At 31.3% G+C, this 21,090-nt stretch overlaps 2 protein-coding genes across 4 annotated transcripts in view; one reads left to right on the top strand and one right to left on the bottom strand.

Annotated features, from left to right (window-relative positions):
* The window catches only part of LOC136978359 (two pore calcium channel protein 1-like), a 40,192-nt gene extending 34,371 nt beyond the window's left edge, over nt 1-5,821 (bottom strand). Inside the window, exons 1-2 of one of the 2 annotated variants that reach the window (XM_067274063.1) lie at nt 5,678-5,821; nt 1,424-1,798 (exon numbers count right to left, since the gene is read on the bottom strand). In XM_067274063.1, the coding sequence (XP_067130164.1) occupies nt 1,424-1,717 (294 nt within the window). In that variant the 5' untranslated portion in view covers nt 1,718-1,798; nt 5,678-5,821. Of the gene's footprint in view, nt 1-1,423; nt 1,799-5,119; nt 5,312-5,677 lie in introns of those variants that run through there. The other variant, XM_067274065.1, reaches the window with a different exon arrangement.
* Nucleotides 5,822-7,507: 1,686 nt separating this feature from the next.
* LOC136978336 (arginase-1-like) overlaps nt 7,508-21,090 on the top strand; it is a 62,022-nt gene continuing 48,439 nt past the window's right edge. Inside the window, exons 1-2 of one of the 2 annotated variants that reach the window (XM_067274053.1) lie at nt 7,508-7,629; nt 19,559-19,783. In XM_067274053.1, the coding sequence (XP_067130154.1) occupies nt 19,571-19,783 (213 nt within the window). In that variant the 5' untranslated portion in view covers nt 7,508-7,629; nt 19,559-19,570. The remainder of the gene's footprint in view (nt 7,630-19,558; nt 19,784-21,090) is intronic. The other variant, XM_067274046.1, reaches the window with a different exon arrangement.

The following is a 21,090-nucleotide window of genomic DNA, read 5'->3' as shown; positions in this document are numbered from 1 at the left end:
TGAGTTTATGATTATCTGCCATGAAAAATTCATTTAATAACATTTTTTAATATAAATAATTTTATTATTAAATTCAAACTGATTTTGTACCTGACCCATTTCATTTGCTAATTTTGTTTATTTTAATACTTTTCTATTATTATATAAACAAACAATATCTGTTTTGTAACATTGATTGAAAACAGATATAAACAAAGTAATGTTAACTCTATGTTGCAACCTAACACCTGAGAAAAATTTAAAACTAATGATTAGCATATTTACACAGACATCTGCAGAAAATTTCCCAGGAGAAGCAAAGCTTGGAGACAAATAATTACATAAATAAATTTTTATTTAATTATTTAGTTTTTTTGGGGGTTTTTTCCCACTAGTAGATATAGAATACAGTACTATATCAAAGTGTTCCATGGTTGAGGGTGTAAGGTTTCATAACTCAATCCTAAAAGGGATTGAGTTATAATTTCTGGAATATTTTACTCTATTCCCATGGTTCCCAATTAGTGGTACACGAAATTGCATAAAGGGGTACGCGTGGCAATCTAAAATTGGTTGATTTAAAATTTAAATGCATGAGATGAAACAATCAAAAAAATAATGGGTAGACCATCAAAAATTCGGCAATTTACAACATGATGTTGAATGCACAAATTCGTTTATTTATAACTAAAAATATTCTCGAAATTTCATCAAAAAAATGCATTTGTGACAATACCTAAATGAAATTCTTACACAAGAAACAAAAATTATACAATTAACACAATTTGTGTTCGCAAAATTAATTTTGAAAATTTTTGTCGCTGTTATTTCTCGCGTACAACAATGCAACTTCTCGCAGAGTATAATGAGACTTCACTGGGTTTAATAATCAGTTGCAACATCTCGCTTCTAAATCAGGCTAGAATCGATCTTTTTCTTGAAATAAAAAAAAAAATTATTGGGAGAAAAGAATTGATAGTGAAAAAGATGCTCACGATCAACAATAGCGATTATCGCAAGCGTGTTTTTTTCGCTGAATTTTTCCTACCCGAAAAGGGTACGCGAGTTTGAGCTCTTTCTTGAAGTGGTATGCAGGAAAAACTAATTGGAAACCACTGTTCTATTCCAAAGAGGGCAAGTATCATGTTTGTCGCCCTCTGTCTGTGGATGCCCAAGCATATTTAATTCCATAATAAAAAACACATATTTCAATGACATTTATTAATTTAAACTTAATTCAAATGTCAGTGAGTCTTTAATGAATTTAAAATTAAACTATATAGTGTTTCAAGTTAAATCAATATATGATATGAAAATTATGATAAGAAAATTTACTTTCAAAAATATTAGTCATATAAAAGTTAAAAGTTTATCTGATTTGTGAAGCACTTAATATGTAATATTTACAAATATATGATCATATTAAAGTTAATTTTATACTAACATTTTCTAAAATAGGTACATCTTCTGATTTATCATCAGCTTCTATTGATTTATCTCCAGTAAAGATGCAAACATTGTCTATGTTTTTTGAAAAAGACACTACCCGTTCCTTCACAATTTTTGGTAGATTATTCATATGATCAGATTTTTTGATAGTTGTAGGTATTTGATCTGAAACACCATCACCAGCTGGCAATGTTGAAGCTTCACTGCCAATTGAATGCAATTCAACACTTTCTTGCTCAACATGTGGTTTTTCATTAGATATTACTTCAGATGAAAATGCTTCTGCCATATTTTCACAAATTTTAATCCATACAAATCAGATAAATATACATTTCTTAAAATTACACATTTTTCATCTTCTTCATGATTCCTGAAATAATTTAAAAGTTGTTTTTAACATTTTATTTACATTATAAGAATTTTATATGTTATATTTATAACTTATTTACTTATCCATTTATTTTAGTTTACTTAAGCGCTATAGAACATACTTTTACAGTTATAATAACTTCCCAAACAGCAATTTCCATTAAAACACAACACAAATATCCATGTCTGAAATAGGATTTAAATCCTGATCTCACAAACAAGGATAACGTCTTAAACTGTGGAGCAAATATTTAAAAACTATAATTTGTAGGCTACTTTTAAATATACGAAAAATCCGATAAAACAACAACCTTTTTTTACATTCCAGCACTATTTTTAATTACATAATACTTCTGTCTTGCATTTCTGATAGCCTTATTAAGACAAAGACGTTTGAGTTTGGGTAACAACGCGTTACATCCTACAGGTAGCTTGATACGAAAAAGCAAAGAAATACAAGACGGAAGTTTAATTCGTTACTACACAGGCTTACACAACTAGAAGATGAACTCTATAAAGAAGACCAAATGCTCCTAAGAGAAGTCAATGCCAGGGTGGTTGCTCTATCGTACTCTGTTGAAAATAATTTAAAAAAAAAAGGTTGTTTTATCAGATAGAAATAATTCCAGTAAGCTTTTATTTGTTTATATACGAAAAATTACAGCTGTTAAATATACTTATTCAATTAGTAATTTAATAAAATATTTTTTACTAAATTTATCAAATATTTTGTGTAGATAAATTTTTTTATTAATTCAAATATTCAGATAATTTATGCATTCATAATTTTCCTATTGGTCAGTCAAAATTTCACTGTAAATAAATACACTAAAATTAAAACCTTGAGTTCATAGTCCAACAAATCATCAAACACAGTTTCAAAGAAGAGAAGAGATAAATACACTATAATTAATTTATCATGTTTAAATTATTTAAAGCTAAATATAACAAATTTGTCAAATTACTTTTACCTATGTCAGAAATTCTTCTGCTGTAGTGCAAATTTATTAAGTTAATTAACCATTTTAAAAACTGTTCAAAAGTTTTACTGAAACTAAATTAAATACAAAAATACTCATTTTTGAGAACATTAAAATTAATACTGGTACATTATCAATTTCAAAGATTTCCTGAAGATAAATGGATTAATTCAAAAATGTTTGAAGCATTTCTGGTAAAACATTCTGAATTCCAGAAGTTTTGAAAATGATTAATTTGTAGCAACAATTCAATAAATCATTCTTCTGTTCATTATAATGATTTAATTAATATGCTCTTGCACAAGGAATCAGTATAAGTTTATCATCAAAATTAAGTTTTAAAGTGTAATACAGTAGACCCCCGTATAACACGGTAGATACATTCCGTGTTGTACGAGTCACCAAGATTTTACAAATACATGAGCCGTTCACATTCCAAAGCAATTAACTTACTTCTTATATTTAAAATAACTTTCTTTAGTAATCAGGCTTAAGGCACTTCATGACAATTTTTATGGCCATTGAATAATAAATGTTTTTCTCCACAAGAAAACACAACTTTTCCACCTAAACTGAGCGTATATACGCATGCCGCTGGACAACAGTCATCCAATCAGTGTCAAGTAGGTCCGCTGCTCGTCCACTATTGGCCCAGATTCGACCAATCCTGTCAAGACACGAGTTGGCCATGACAATCTGTCTCATTCTTTTACCGTGTTATATGAACACAATCACAATTTTTCTGCAGTGTTATAGGGGGGTCTACTGTATTGTTATTTAATAACTGAAAATTAAATAGTATCATAATTACCATTATCAGCCTGCTAAATTACTTACTGATGAAACTTATGTTGTTTTATTTATTTATTTATTTATATACAAGTCTCCAGCTTTCAGAATTACCAGAAAACTGGCTATTTTTAATTTGAAAGGTTAGAGTAGAGCTATAGTTTGCCATGCAGTTGCTTTGTTTTGGTTTCTGTGATGTATGCACTGCATGATGCCAGTTCCAGTATGTCTGCTGGCATACAGTGTGCTAAATACAGTTTTGTTCTTTATTTTCCATTGTTTATTTTATATTTTAAAAATATATGTATATTTAGCCTGTTTCCACATAACTAGAAAATTCAGAAATCTGGACCACTTTCTGATACCAAGCTTGCTAGACATTTGGCCCGATACTGTATTTACCATATTAATTTTCTTGATGATTATCATAAAATGCAATAATTTAATAAAAAAATAAGAAAATGTATAAAAGTTTTCTTCTTAAAATGGATATAAGATACAATTACAAATATCTAAAAAAAAATTAAATTGTCCAATTTAATAATAAAAATTTGTATTAATTTATTTAATTATTAAAATTTATTTAAATTAGTTTAGCCCTCAATAATTTGTTTATATTTGTTAACTTAATAATTTATATTATTGAATGATATTAAAAATAATTAGACAATAAATATTTTTAATATAAATAACATACTTTTTAAGATTGGTTTATGGAGTAAAATAACTTAATAATTACAATGAAAAATTCTGCTATGTATTAAAATTATCAAATATTTTTCATTTTTAAACAGTCTTTTAAAAAACAATTAACTTATCAAAAAAATAGGGCAAATATTTAACATTTCAGGAGTATTTTGCACTTATCTATGTCAGGGTCAAATTCAAGATTTTATTAGTATAAAGTTTTATCATAAAGCATCATTAAATAAAAGATAAAGTAAATACTGTATACAAAATAAAAACTTAAATGTAAAAATTGTCACATGATAAATCATTTGTAAAATATCATTTACAAGAACTACTTTCGAATATTATGTTTATCGGTATAAAAAGAAATTTTTTTTATTACCAAAAAATATATCAAATATTAATACTGTATACAAATAAAAAATGTAACTAAATAATCTGCAATATTTACAAATTATTTATTAAAATTAAATGAATAAAATCTACAATCAAACTATATTCTTACTAAAGTTAATATTCTTTATTAATTATATGTTTAATACATATAAATTTACACATATTTACAGAATATATTAATTATTTACCATAGGCTCTCACTATACTACACTATAATAAAACCTATTGTAACTTAAATTTATTATAATAAATGATTTGTAACTTAATATATAATAACAATAACAATATTAGTAATTTAATAATAATAATAATCAGTTTTTAAGATACAAAACAAAGTGAATCAGAGATAATTTTTATCACTTTTCTATAGAGTTAGAATATAAACTAACACTATCATTTTTTATTTATTTTTTTTAATAAAAATCAATGCTGATATGATTGTTTCTAGCCTAAAATATTATCCTCACCTCTGAAACTTCCTCAAAGTACATTTTAAACTGAAGTAACTTAATATAAATATCCAAATTATTATAGCTGTCCGTGAATATTGATAAATAGAAAAATGTAAGTTTTATATTTAATTAATGAATACAAATATCAGATAACATTTCATTATCAACCGATACATCCTTTCAAGACATTTAATCAAACTACACAGAATTTTGATGCTAAAATGAATAAAAACCCGATTATAAAAAATTTCACGTCTTTTCACAGTTCAATTCATAATACAGGTAAGTGAACTTTTAGCCTTTAAAAAACGAAGCAAAGCTTTCTGAGTAATCTTATAAGCATTACAAATACTGTACATAAATATGCATATATTACAGAAACACGTGGTCAAAATGTCAAAATTAATCGATTTCAATAACGTAATAGACAACCACTTTTTGAATGTTTACTACTTCCTGACAGATTTAACAGAGCAATACAGTTCACATTAATCAATTATGTAGGAAAAGTCGATGCAAATAATTTCCGATCCATTAATCGCAGAGGAAGCGACGATATTGTAAATAACTTACCTTTATTATTAATCATAATTTAACGTTTTTACTGCGAATATATCAAAATGTTGTGACACCCGCCTCTCGATACCTGGTGGGAGGAGACTGCAAGAAACAAAAGCAACTCTGATTAGCGATTAAACTTGTGACGTGTATACCGACACGTCGTACGCTAAGGTTTTGGTTTCCTTACGCCAATTTTTTTCGTCGTATCGCATTTGTATACATACAAAATTTAACGTTTGTATAATCAATTGTGTGGCAAATATACGAATAAACTTTCAATTATTATAATTTCTATATTTTATTTTTTCAATTAATGCTTAGTAGTTCCTCCGTAACTCCTAGTGCTGTTGTAGTGTTTCTCGTGATCACCGTGCCTTATCGTGACGCGGAGTTCAATAACCTTTACGCCAACGCTCTTCGTAATTTTTTTCGAATAATTTTAATGATAATTGGAAGGATTAATTTCATTATAATATTTTAAATCGAATTAATTAAATGATGATAAATATTGTGCGCGCGCATTTTTTCTGAACGTTAGCGATTTTTTTAATTTTTTTATTATTATTACGATTTTCTTTTCAGTACTGTTATTTCCTGATTAGGCTTTTATTTATTAAATGTAACTGTTTATGAGCATTAATAGAATCTATATTGCACAATATCAGTAAGCCTATATTGTATGACAGCGTTAGCGAATTGGTTTTTTACATTATATTCTGTGTAAATCTTTGAAAAATGTACTTTGTGTAGTTAAAATATTTTAAGAATGTAAAGAAACGTGTTTTTCTTATCAAAATTAAATAATCTATATTAAAAACAATTCATTTTAATTTAAAAATAATAAATTTTTTCACGCGTAACAAAGGAATTTCAAGTTTTTTTTTTTTTTTTTCCTTTGCTATTTTAACGGCTCTATGACATCCGTTATACATCATAAATATTAAAATAAATTTACTGAATTTTTTCAAATACGAAATTTTAAATAAATTTAATTAACAATACTTTTTACGTTGCATTTCAGTTATTACATAATTAATTTCAAGGTAATTTTTTTATTTATCCAACCTACAGAACTAGTTTTTTTTTATAATTTCCAATTTATATAAGTTAAAGTCAATTAACATTGAAAAAATCAGTATTGATAATAAAATAAAACGAAATTAATATTTTATTATTGATAAATAGTATAAATGAAATTTTAAAAAAATGTTTTTACAATCGTCATCAATTTGAAAGAAAAGAATTTAAATTATTTATAATCTTAAGAGCTAAAATTCTACGGTAAATGTTTTAAATGTAGTAGTATTACACAGATCAATGCTACATTAAAAAAAAAAAAAAAATTAGTTGTAAGCCAAAAAGATGTAGTTATAAGCAAAATTTTGAATTTTTTTTCGGAAAAACATTCAAAAGTACAATTTTATTTATTGATATTGATCAGATTTTTATCAATTTTTGCACTTTAAAATGTATTAAATCTGTTTAAACCTCTGAACATTCTAAATTAACTTCAACAAGATGATAGTTTTACAATATATTTATAAGCTCATTATATAATTTATTCAAATTGTTGTCATTAAATAACGATGATATCATTAGAAATTCAATATAAAAAAAAATAATAAAATAAGGTTTTATATAAATAATTTTGTTTATAAACTTTACTAATACCACAGATTTTATAATAAAAATGTTTTGTGTTTATTTCGATACAGTTATTTATTTATTTAATATTTTTAAAATTAGATTTTACTAATTATCATTTTTACAAATATACATTGTATTTTAAAATATTTTATTATTATTATTATTATTATTATTAATTTATTTTTTTGTAGAAATATGTTTAACACTAGATGTCGTTTGAAATATCAAATTATGGATCGATTGTGTTTATCCCAATGGTTAAGAGGTGACCGGATCAGATGCGATCGAGTGATTTTCAAGAGCGAAGGGGATAAAAGGTAAACAATTATAAATGTCGGGATTTAAAATTTAAAAATTATTATCAAATCGATTATTATTTATATTAATTTACTTATAAAATTATAAAAATTTATTGAATTTATTTTTAGTACGATTATAAAGATATTTATGCAAATACCGCCTTTGATCGAACCACTGATCGATCGTTAATCAATCAATCGATTCTACAGATATATAGACTTACGGCAAAAAATTACGATTTAAAATTATTAAAATTGTTCATTTTAATTAAAAGAAAATTCTGGAATTTAAATGTTTATAGAAGTTCAAGGATGTTAGAAAAAAAATTTTTTTTAAGTCGTCGCTTTAAAAACTTGCTTTGCCGCTAAACTAATCACGTTGCTTTTTCATATGGTTAATACAATAACTTGTTCCTAAATTATTATTTTAATTATTAAATATTTTAAAATTTAATTTAAAAATAACTGGAAAAACTTAATATGGTTGGCAGATATTAAACAGCCATAAATTTTATTAATTTTGAAGTAAAATAATTTTTTTGATTAATGAACAGACTTATTTTCCATTTGTATAAATACCAAAATTCATGCAGAATCATGTAAACAAAATTCCTGGTAAAATCAGCAAATAAAAATGTGAATTAATACTACAATTAAACTTATATGTATTATTATATTCCCCTTCTATCAATGGTTTAATTCAATTAATTATAATGTTTAATGTATGTATATAATATACACACTTTAGAATTTTAAAAAAAATATTATTTTTAATCTTTTTATCATCAGCTTTTCAATTTTTATTTTAAATTTTAAAATATTTTGAAGTCTTTTTGACATTTTGAAATGTAATTGATACATTTAAAAAAATTATAAATTATAATGGCAAAGATTATTTTTTTGTATTTGGATAATTCCTGTTCAGGTCTTTGGATATCAATAATTTAATATCACAATAATTAGGTCAATTATATCTTTAAAATATAATTGAAAGATTTTTAAAAAAATTCAATAAAGTGATATTAATAATAGGATTTGATTTCAAAAGACTAACTTGTATTTCATTTTAAAAAATTGTTTAATATTGAATAATATAAATAAAATATTTTGATTAGTTTTTCACATGATTGATATTATTTAAAATGATAAAAAATTTCATACTATATATTGAAATCTATATTTTATTATTTGTAGAAGGTAAATTTTCATTGAAAAAATTTATGCTGGATAGTTCAATAATCAATAATTTGAGTTTAATTGTATATGAATGAAAAAAATATACTTTGTTTTCTTGGTTCTAATGCACTATCAATTCTAATGCTTATCCACTTTTTGAGATGTCAAAACTCCAAAAAAAGTTAGCTTGCAAATGTAATACATACCCTGTATCACTAAAAATGTTGGCAGCAGATCCTCAGAATCCTGTGGACAGTAATAAACTAATAAAGTAGTCCTAGAGAATATTTGACCACAAATATCCTTGGAGGCAATGATTGCACGCTTGAGGTTTAAAGTTCTTTGGTCACACCATTCGTGCTGACTCCCTGGAAAAACAGATCATGCTGGGAATGGTAGAGGAACGTAGGAAAAGGGGAAGGAGATGTACTAGGTGGATGGATAATAAATATCAAATGGATATCAAAGCAGATACCAGCCTGGAACTCAAATGCCTGAAAGATTGGGCACTACGCAGAACTTGCTGGAAGAAACTCATCTATGAAGTCACCAATAATCATACATGACTCAATGGTTAAAGAAGATCACTAAAAATGCATCTACAAAAAGTTAATGTATTTAAACAGTAAATAATAAATAAATAATAAATGTATTTTTGAAAAGTATTTTATTTTCATGATGTCCACATTTTCAAATGTATTCATTTTTGACTCCATTATCAGGTACAGAGGATCGTAGACCAATACAAAATTTCAGTCAAAATTATATATAATCAACATTTTGAGAATTCATATTGATATGCACAAGCATGAAATTTACCAGATACATAGTGTCATACTAAAATATCTGTATACATGTTCTTCAGCATAGTGGCTAACTCCCTGCTTAAACATTGCTTTATAGGCGATTTGTCTGTTCCGTATTGTTCACTCGGCTTGCTGTAGAATAATGATCACCAAACCATTCCAAAACCAAAGTTGAAGTAGTTGGAGAAATGTGTATTATGTCTACACTGATGATGTAATACATGCAAATTGCTGAATTGAGTGAGGAACAAATGATGCAAAGAAGGACGCATTAAGTTGTCTTTGTGCCCAATTCTAATGCACACCCCAATTTTCGAGACCAGAAAAATTCAAAAATGTTGTGCATTAGAATCAAGAAAATATGATGTTTGATATTTTATTAGTTTTTCAACTTTTATAAGAAAAATAAATTTTTAGAAAATCTGAATTGACAATTTTTCAATCTGGATTCTTCAATTATGAATTGCATTAGTTAAATAAGAAAATTTGAGAGAAAAGAATTAAAATTAGAGTTATATAAAATGCAACTGTGCAAACCTCGATGCTTCACCTCTTCTGGTTTTTATTCAAACTTCACAGTAAGATGAGTTAGTCTTTAACTAAGATCTGAAAAATATTAGATTTGAATGTTTTGTGGTTTCTGAGATAAAGAACAATGCAAATTCCTTGATATGATTACTCCATTCTTCTCCATTGCACAAATAGTCAACTTTGTCCTCCTATTACGCACCATTGAAACAACAGACATTTTCAAATTTGCTAATTTAGGACAACTTTTTGTTGTGGATTCAGCTGTTAGTCACATTTTCAGCCTAATGTAACTTTTCTGTAAGTTGGGAGTAAAAATCAGTTTTATATAACTGGATTCGTAGACGCATGTTAGTTTCATGGGGTCTAGGCAAATTTGAATTAGGGGTCTGTTGGCCGAGTATATGAAATAACAAGACCCTGAGAGTCGCTCGGCTTTGATAGAATTAAAAAAAAGAGGTTTATTAATTTCAGCGAACATAAATAATTTACAAAGAAACGATTACACACACTTACTAATTACTAATACAAATACATTTGGGACTGCGCGTAACAATGTCATCAATTAGTCCCCGCGTGCCGACAAGACAAAGAACTTATTCTAACTTATATCTAGCTTAACTAAGTACAGGGCCCTAGAGAAAGATAAGGTGGAAGAGAATTAAACAGAGATGATAAGACTGAAAATTGGTTCGAAGGGGTGACTGGCGGTAATAAATAAGAAAAAAAAAACCTCGGATCCGTTCCTTAATAACTTTCTTTGTTTCTGTTCGTCCCGTTTTTCTCTCTCTCCGAAAAATCTTCCTTCCTCTCGCTCCTGTCCTCCTATCTCCTCTGACGTAACCCCTCGACCCCTCGGTGTCACACCCTTTTTGTTTTTATTACCGTCCAGGCCACATGTGTCGACTAACTACCGCGTGGTTAAGTAAATAGAAAACGGAAGTAAAATTGTTACTACAGGAAGATAGTATAAGGAAAGTAAAGAAAAGAAAATAAATAAGGTTTAATAAAGCCACATACGTCCCCACCAAAAGACATATTAACAATTAACAGAAACATTAATATGGAGATACACAACCATTAATGGATGATGAACTACAGTTCATCTTCCAAAGTGAAGCCGGCGATAGTCCACTTTCTGCCCCCGTAAGTTATACGGGTGGGAGATATTACCCCTCTGTTCCAGCATGGTCTCATTACCCGAATCCTTGCGGTCTCCTTGATGCTGCTGGTTATGTTGATTATACCTATTGTAGCTCGCCCGTTGCGCAGTGGGTAGGTGAGGGATGTCTTCTTCCTCTTCAATCTCCTCGATCTCTCCGGATTGTGATCCTTCGTGTCCAATTGGGATGTTACGCTTCCGTCTAGGCTCACGGAAGTTTGAGAAGCACGGTTTTAGTCTGTCTATGTGTACAACAAGTTTTTCCTTTTTATTACAATTTTCGATTTCCGCGTTAACAGGCCCCAGGAGGCGAGAGACACGGAAAGGACCTAAATATTTTGGAGAAAACTTGCCTTGCTTCTTCCCTTTCCTTAACATCCAAACTTTCTGCCCTACCTCAAAGCTCCTCACCTTCCTCCCTGTGTTGATGCGGTTACGGTTAAGTTTGTTACGGTTGCGACTTAATTCGTATGCCGATTCACGGATGCATCGTAGCTTATCCATAAGGAAATCACGATACTCCCGAATACCCGGGTAGTCATTTGTCTGTTCAACAGGGAACGCATGAGGGAATTTAGGATCAAATCCGTAAAGAAGAAATGAAGGTGACTCACTAGTAGAGGAGTGTGTAGCATTATTATAAGCGAACACAGCAGTCTGTAAGAAGGTATCCCAATTGTTGTTGCTGCCGCCTGATATTCTGGCCAAAAGGTTACTGATGGATTTGTTCACACGTTCACAAACTGAGTTCGAACAAGGGCGATATGATGTCGTAACATTGTGCTTGACGGTAAGGATGTTGCACATTTCATTAAAGATGGAGGACGTAAAATTCGTGCCCCGGTCAGAGATGATGATCTCGGGACTGCCATATCTGCAGACTATCCTTTCGAAAAACACATTGGCTACAGAGGCCGCAGATTGGTCCCTTAAAGGGACGGCTTCTGTGTATCGAGTAAACATGTCAATTATGGTGAGAATATAACGATTACCCTTATGTGTTTGATTTAAAGGGCCAATTATGTCGATTGACACCTTTTGAAACGGATAATTAGCGACTTCCGTTTCTTGAAAGGGGGCTCTTCCTTGATGTAAGTTATGTTGTTGGCAAACTTTGCAGAACTTCACGAATCTATCGACGAGTTTTTTCATCTTCTTGAAGTAGTAGTAACGGTTGATCAGGTCACACGTTTTTTCTTTGCCGTAGTGTCCGGCTAATGGTGATTCATGGAATGCTTTAATTACGTCATTAATTGCTGTTTCCCCTACACAAACACGCCTCCATTGACGTATTCCAAACCGTCCCGGTCGTACGTGGACTAATACATCACCATCTACTTGATACTCAGGAAGTATGCCACTACTCGGGTAATCATTGTAAGAGGGTGGGAATTTAATTAAATGATTTCTCATTGGACCAAAAATTCTGTCCCCAATCTGGGACTTCTTTACCTTTTTCCACAACTCTTCACTGATGCAATTAATGACATCGCTGTTTGAGGGGGCTTCTTCTCTACTACCATGTGGTCGAGACAATAAATCAGCCACTGGGTTACTCTTCCCTTGAACATGCGTAATGACCAAATCAAAATTAGATAATTCTACGGCCCATCTCATGAGGCGGTTATTGTGATTTTTCATATTTTTCACAAAGGTTAAAGGTTTGTGGTCGGAAAGCACAGTGACCTTCTGACCAAGAATAAGATGTTTAAAGTGGCGGAGGGCTAAGATTATTGAGTAGCATTCCTTCTCGATAGTGGAATATTTTAGTTCGGGCCCACGGAACTTCCTACTAAAGTAGCCAATGGGAATGAGTTTCCCTTCGCTTTCCTGTTCTAAGACCGCACCAGCCCAGGTATCTGAAGCGTCCGAGTGCATGAAAAAAGGTATTTTAAAGTCGGGATGAGATAGCACAGGGGGTTTAGATAATAGTTCTTTAAATTTTTCGAAGCTTGATTGGCACTGGTCGTCCCATAAGAACTTTACATATTTTTTAGTCAGATATGTAAGAGGAAGAGCAATCTCGGCAAAGTTTGGGATAAAGTTGCGGAAGAATCCCACCATTCCGAGGAAACTCCTGACGTCTTTCACATTACGCGGGGGTTGGACTTCTTTAATCGCATCCACGTTGCAGGGATCAGGTCGTATCCCCTTACTATCGATGATGTGTCCCAGATACCGCACTTCTTTCACCATGAATTTCGATTTTTTTGGGTGCAATTTCAAGTTGGCTTTGTCTAATATAGAGATTACCTCCCTTAGGAGTTTCACGTGATCTTCAAAGGATTGGGAGAACAACACAATATCGTCTTGAAAGACGAAACAATTGATATCTATGAATCTCCCCAACAGCCTAGACATGGCGTATTGAAAATACCTCCCGCTATTCTTTCCACCTTGCGGGAGGCGGCACATCTGGAATTTTCCCCAAGGAGTAGAGAAAGCAAAGAAATGACGTGTTGATTCATGTATGGGTATCTGGAAATATCCAGACTTTAGGTCGATTACCGAGAAGAATTTGCTTCCCTGAAACTTCGTTAAGATCTCATCCACACGGGCTAGAGGGAACTCCTGGGACTGGGTTACTTCGTTAATTCTTCGTAGATCGAGAGTAACCCTTAACTCGCCGGACTCCTTCGGGACAATGTGAAGGGGGGAATTCCATTCAGAAGTACTCTCCTCGCAAATCCCCGCCTTCAGATATGAAACTATCATTTTCTTTAGTTCACTCAAATAACATTGCGGTATTCTATATTGTTTTGTATTAATTATTTGGTTACTTTTAATGATAGGTGTATGAAGAAATTCCTTAGTACCGGTCAAATCTTCTATTTTCCGTGCGAAACATCCGGGGTGTTCATTAAAGATACGCTCCACTTCCTTTTTTTCGTAGTCTTTCAAATGGGATAAATTAACCTCCATCGTATTATCGGATTCCTCCCTTCTGAATCCACAACACTGATAAAAGTCATCAATTTCGGTTCTATTCCAAGATGTTACATTCTCACCTGTTTCAATTAATACTTCCGGGAACCTGTTTAACACATCCATACCCAATACTCCTTCGTATTCGACTTCGGATGGCAAGTGCATGCAAGTCATTTGAACATTTTGAGTTCTCCCTCCTCTTTCGATCTTGATATTAGACTCCCATTCGCATTCGATAACCTCCCCACCGATTCCTCGTAGTCGTTTCCAACTCCTGTGAAGTGCACCGTTCGGTCCCCTACTCCATATCTCGCTCTGAGCGATCTTCAGGCTTAGCACGGACCTTTCCGCACCCGTATCGACCAGAAACTTGATACTGGTACCATAAGCATCACCAAGAATGAGGGGAAGGCCCTTTTTAGAGAAGAACACATTAGGGGCCAGGGTTAGCTCGATGCATGGGACGTGATACTGGCTATCATCACGCCCCGTAATTAGTTTAAATCATTTATATTCCGTTGAGGGCACTGGCGGGCCAGGTGGCGAGGATTCCCACAAATGTAACACCTTTTTAGGACAGATCGGTTCGGGCTATCCTTATTTTTATCTAGATTTCCACCCAGTCTTTCGACCAAACCATTAACAGTACTACATAACGACCCCACCATTTTTTCCAACCTTTCAAGTCTATCGTCTTCCTTTGTTTTCACAATATTCATCACACCATTCGGATCCTCATTAGCGGTTGGGTTCTTTATTTCAATGGTGTGTACAAATTTATTTTCTCTACTAACGTTACACTCGAGTTCGACCCGTTCTTCCCTCTCCGCTTCCTTAATTGCCTGATCTAAGGTCTGGGGTTCTCTCCTTAATACGTATCCCTTTAGCTGGGGCCTTAGGCCCTTTATAAATCTCTCTCTAATAATGTCATCCCTCAAGGCACCAATTTTTTCGTTATTGGAAGCGGCCTTCGACAACAGTGTATTCATGCGGATGACATAGTCACATACCGTCTCATCATGGTTCTGCTTAATACTTAAGAGTTGGTCGAGTGCATTCTTTTCCTTAAGTTCTCGCTTTTCGTAACATTGAATTAATTTTTGCCTAATTCCCTCAAAAGTACAAGGATCTTGGTCAGCCAAGCTGAAGAACGTCGATAATGGCCCCCCTTTTAACCGAGCTTGTAAGACAGCCAATTTCACTTCACTGTTCCACCCAGCCAGGCGAGATATATTATCTATGGTCTTGAAGAATTGGCGGACATTAACCAAATCACTGCCACTATTAGAAAAAATGGGAACCATTCCTAGAAACCCTGTGACTACAGGAGGGATCCCCTCACCCTCGCCTCCTGAGGATGTAGCAAGATTGTTCTGGTTACAATCATCCATAATTAATGATATAAAAATAATACAATTGATTACAAATTGTAGGGCCTTAAATCTACATGCACGATAATACAATGCTACGTTCTATACAATAAAAACCGTATCCCGTTACTAACAGAATCCTGTCGCGGACGCCATTGTTGGCCGAGTATATGAAATAACAAGACCCTGAGAGTCGCTCGGCTTTGATAGAATTAAAAAAAAGAGGTTTATTAATTTCAGCGAACATAAATAATTTACAAAGAAACGATTACACACACTTACTAATTACTAATACAAATACATTTGGGACTGCGCGTAACAATGTCATCAATTAGTCCCCGCGTGCCGACAAGACAAAGAACTTATTCTAACTTATATCTAGCTTAACTAAGTACAGGGCCCTAGAGAAAGATAAGGTGGAAGAGAATTAAACAGAGATGATAAGACTGAAAATTGGTTCGAAGGGGTGACTGGCGGTAATAAATAAGAAAAAAAAAACCTCGGATCCGTTCCTTAATAACTTTCTTTGTTTCTGTTCGTCCCGTTTTTCTTTCTCTCCGAAAAATCTTCCTTCCTCTCGCTCCTGTCCTCCTATCTCCTCTGACGTAACCCCTCGACCCCTCGGTGTCACACCCTTTTTGTTTTTATTACCGTCCAGGCCACATGTGTCGACTAACTACCGCGTGGTTCAGTAAATAGAAAACGGAAGTAAAATTGTTACTACAGGAAGATAGTATAAGGAAAGTAAAGAAAAGAAAATAAATAAGGTTTAATAAAGCCACAGGTCCCATGTAGTGTTGACTTCAGACATTTTTCTTTAGGAAATTTCTTATAAAAGATTGGTTTAGGGGCCCCTGTTGGTGGGGGCCCCCAGGCAATTGCCTTTTTGCCTTACAGATAATGCACAACTGACTTTGCCTGCATCTGATTATAGGCTAGTAAAGAACATGGAACACTTTTTTTCTGTGGATAGTGTTTACATTGTTATGATATATTTCTAAATAATATATTTATTTCTATGATTTAATTAATATTTATAAATCTGTGGACCTGCAGAATTTTGTATCCTTGATTGTTCCATGGATGTGTGGATTTTCAGGTTTTGCTAAGACCTAAAGCATGAAAACATCAGGTTTTTAAAACTGCAGAACTCAATGTAAAACATAAGTTTTACTCTCAATTTATGTTGTACACTTGTTCTCATGCTGTTGTAGTAAATGGCTACTTCATACAAAAGGAATGTGCAAAGAAAGCTGTATGGCTGTTAACATAATAGCTAAAGATCATTCAAAAGAGTTCCAAGACAAAGAAATGTATGAAAATGGAAGCTTCTTTTCTGCAAGTACTGTTGCAAAAGCACTAATTATATGAGATAGTGATCTTTTATTTTCTGTTTTCTATCTCAAATCCATGTGAAATCTATGTTTTATTGGAAATGAAAGAGTTAACTGGATATTCTGCAGAAAAGGTAAAGTAGGTAGGTATAATCTTTCCGACTTAGTGATGCTCAAGTAAAAATGCTTCAAAGGCTGATTTGTACCAATCTTGGGAGGCAAATATCTCAAAATTGGTCCATCTCAGATTTTATTCTTTTTGGGACAATTAAAAAGAGCATCTCTTCCTCTATCAGAATCCATTTCCAATCTTTGTCCCAGTCAGATGGTGTGGACCTGACATATCTGGGACAGATTGTCTATGAAAAATTCTTGGAGTTGCTTGCCAGATTTGATCTCAGAGCTGTGACATTTTAATTATTGCAACCATTTGATACTCAATCTTTAAGTTTTAAAGATAATTTCTTTATTTTTTATAAAATTATTTTTTGCAAAATGACACCCAAGCAGATGTTGATGCCCAAGCCAGTCCTGCTTACAGAAAAGAAATAATTAATAAACTGATCATCAAAAGCAAACTTATTGCACTGAAGAGGGTGTTAAAAGCTTTCAGTTTATTGGATTATATACCACACGCTATAATTTATATTAGGTTTGTACTTGTTATTTTCAATGCCTGCAAATTGAGCTGAATGAGATTTAAGCTTAAATTTAGAATTGATTTAGTGTGTTAAAAATAAAAGCAATGATATCTGATTTAATGGCTGATTTTGTAAACTCAACTCCAACCAACCTTGTTTCAGAATGATCAATTCAGTTCATATGTAATAGCTTTTGGGCTTGATGCTTATGAGTATATAAATGAATATAGAACTGTCAATATAAATAACTTCAACTAGATGTAAATACAATAAACCAGCAAAAATAAAAGAAATAAAACAAAAACAAACTTCCGTTTTTTTTTTAAAAAAAGGTTAAGTAATGATCATCCAGTTTGAAGCACAATGTTAAATATTATACATTAGACGTGCGTATTTTGCGACATATACAACTTTGCAGTTTTTTAAAAATAAAACAGAAATTTAATTCATTTATATCTATGTTGTTCTAACCTGAGGATGATCATTTAAAACAGAAATAAAACAAAAACAAACATTTTCTTATTTTATTTTTTCTGATTTATTGGTATTTATGTCTAGTTGAGGTTATTTATATTGATTTATACCAGTAGTTTCATAGAGATTATAGAACTGTTAAGCTGGAGCTTAAACTCGATTGTTACGTTAAATTGTTTAAAAGTCAAGGAATGTCAAGCAAAAATTGAATGATGTGTTTGTTTATGCTTGTGGACAGGACTGAACTGCATAAACTTTGTAAGCATCCAAAATCCCAGCTTAAGTCTATGGCAGAATTTACTCATGATATTCCTCATGGGTAGAATCTGATCAGGATTCAAAATAGCTTATGGCATTCACCAACCTGAACTTGATGTCCATACAAATTTGTCAAGATCGATTGAGCAGTTTTAGAGGAGTTTATTTAAATCCAATGACATTTGAATGAAAAGAAATTAGCATCACTTACTCAGCTTAATAAATGTAAGTTATTCCTGGTTAAAAATCAAAAGCTAGAACAATTGTTCTAGTTTAAAAATAATTATTCCACAAGTTCAAATTCAAAAATGATATGTTTTAAGTCAATATCTTTCCAAAAGTTAAAATCTCATAAACAAACGTAAACAGCCAACCCGAGATATTAAAGCAATAAACCAACCAAAGCCGAATTTTCGGGCTGGAATTGGCTATATACCAAAATATAATACCAAATTATCTCATAATCTATTATTAATAGAGCTGATTCCAGCCCGAAAATTCGGCTTTGGTTGGTTTGAGTTAAAATCTCATTTATGAAATTTAGAATATGATTGGACACTTCAAAATAGGAAAAATTTCAATATGTATGTACTTGTGTGTAGAAATAATAAAAAAATAAAAACAGAAAACTGTGATAATTGATACCATCAAATTGATATTATTTAAAAATTCAAAAATCACATTAACTGCCTTCTTAATTTGTTGGAAATATTTTATATTATTAATAGTTATTATAAAGTATATTTTTATATGCCAGAGGTGGGCAAGCAAGAGTTTGGTGGGAGCTGAAATGTAGGTTTTGCAAAATGCATGGGAGCTGTTGTGGTGGATAGTATGGTAAGGCAGGGAAGAATAGAGTGTCCGCATCCGGGTCGAGAACTTGTTTTAAAAAAATAGATTTGAAATGTCAATTTAATTTATTGCACCAACTAGGAAATATATATATGGAATATTTAGTAATTTAATTACATATTTTCACAAAATTGTGGAAATAAAATTGTAAAAATAATAATAAAATGCAGAAAATAACACTTCCAGCAAGAGCCGCACATAACTCAAAAAGAGCCACATTTGCCCATGTCTGTTATGTACTTTAAAAAATGTATGGTTATCAAATAAAGAACAAACAAATTTAGATCATTCTAAAAACATATATATATATTAATAAAATTATGATGATCAACATTATTTCACTTTCAGAAAAATTCTGCATATAACCTTTAAGTTTCATAATTCATAATTATTCATATTTCATGCTATATCTTTTCAGATTAATACAGAAATGGAAAAATGTTTTCTGAGAAAATATCCCAGTTCTATTATATATTCAATGTTTGCTCAAAGAAAATCAAATCAAATTTTATTCAAGAATTTTCAAAAAGTACAGAATTCATATAAAGTAAATTTCATCACATCAGACTGCAGGAGAGAAACTGGAAATGTAAAACATAAATTAAATATTGGAGTTATTGGAATGCCAATAGCAGAAGGGCAAGTAAGTTTTAAAAATAGGATTTAAAAATTTTTAAAAATAGTTTTTTAAAAATAGATTGGTGAGAGAATTTTAAAAATTTCAATAAGGAGACATCTTGATTGTTAAGTATTTCATACCATATAAAAGTTTTATGAAGACTAGAAATTATTTTTTAGTTTGGTTGCTAGTATTACACCATATTTTTTGAAACATTTTTATATTTTTCGTATATACCTTTTAATATAAGGGAATGACGTATATTTATTATCATCTTTTTTATTTTTAACTTTAAATCTGTTCTTTTTAAATTCCGTTATCCATTTTTTTAAATAATCTACTAGGATAATTGTTTAAATTGTTTATATTAAACAATTATCCCAGTAGATTATTAAAAATATGGATAACAGAATTTAAAAAGAACAGATTTAAAGTTAAAAATAAAAAAGATAATTGTGAGGAACCGGGGCTAATAGGCAAGTGAATTCCTATATACCGCTTAATTGGCAATGGATTGGCAAGATCTGCCTGCAGGGTCAGTGGATGGCGTGTTTCTTCTTTGTGTGTTTCCCTTGTTTTGGGATTGGCTTGTCAGGTCGAGTGGAGGGTGAGAGGGGTCGTCGAGAAATCGTGGACAATATTCGAGAAATAGACATCATTAACAACAAAAATTAAAATTTTAATGAGTAACTAAACGCTGACAAAAAGGTTACATGATTTTGGATACATATACAAATAATCAACGATGTATGTTGGACCAGGAGGGTATTTGGACTGCCCTCAATACTGATAACAGTTCACTGAATCCAAGAGAGAGTTTACAAAGTGTTGCAAAACATCCTACCTCTTTTCCCTTCTTCAGTGAGTTCAAGATCAAGCGGATACTGGAAATGTTGAGTTGAGAAAATGCACAAGATAAATTGGTTTCAGAGAGGCCCCAATTGCCTGGAAGTGGGGGTACGTTTGCCTTATATTCAGTTTGGGCCTGGGAAAATGATCGTGTAATCAAATGCTGTCAAAGACGAAGGTTTATTCTGCATGTGTTAGGTCAGAGGTGATCCAGGGAGACAAGGAGAAAGTGTTGAAACAAAACACAGAATGTAATCTTTGGTTCGTGCAATGTTAGATTCATCCTGTTTATGTGGGACCAAATGTTGACATTCTCATCCCTTTAACTGTTTTCATTACAATGTTTTCTTAATGATCGCGAGGGAGAATTAGGCTTAACATTTTCGTAAAATATAGCAAAATGAAACGATCTCACATAATAATAAATATACATCATTCCCTTATATTAAAAGTATATATGAAAAATATAAAAATGTTTTCAA

Source organism: Centruroides vittatus, unplaced genomic scaffold (genome assembly GCF_030686945.1).
Source record: "Centruroides vittatus isolate TY-2023 unplaced genomic scaffold, ASM3068694v2 contig_1146, whole genome shotgun sequence".
Taxonomy (NCBI): Eukaryota; Metazoa; Arthropoda; class Arachnida; order Scorpiones; family Buthidae; genus Centruroides; species Centruroides vittatus.
The sequence above is the reverse complement of the archived record's forward strand: the minus strand, read 5'-3'. Positions and strand labels throughout refer to the sequence as shown.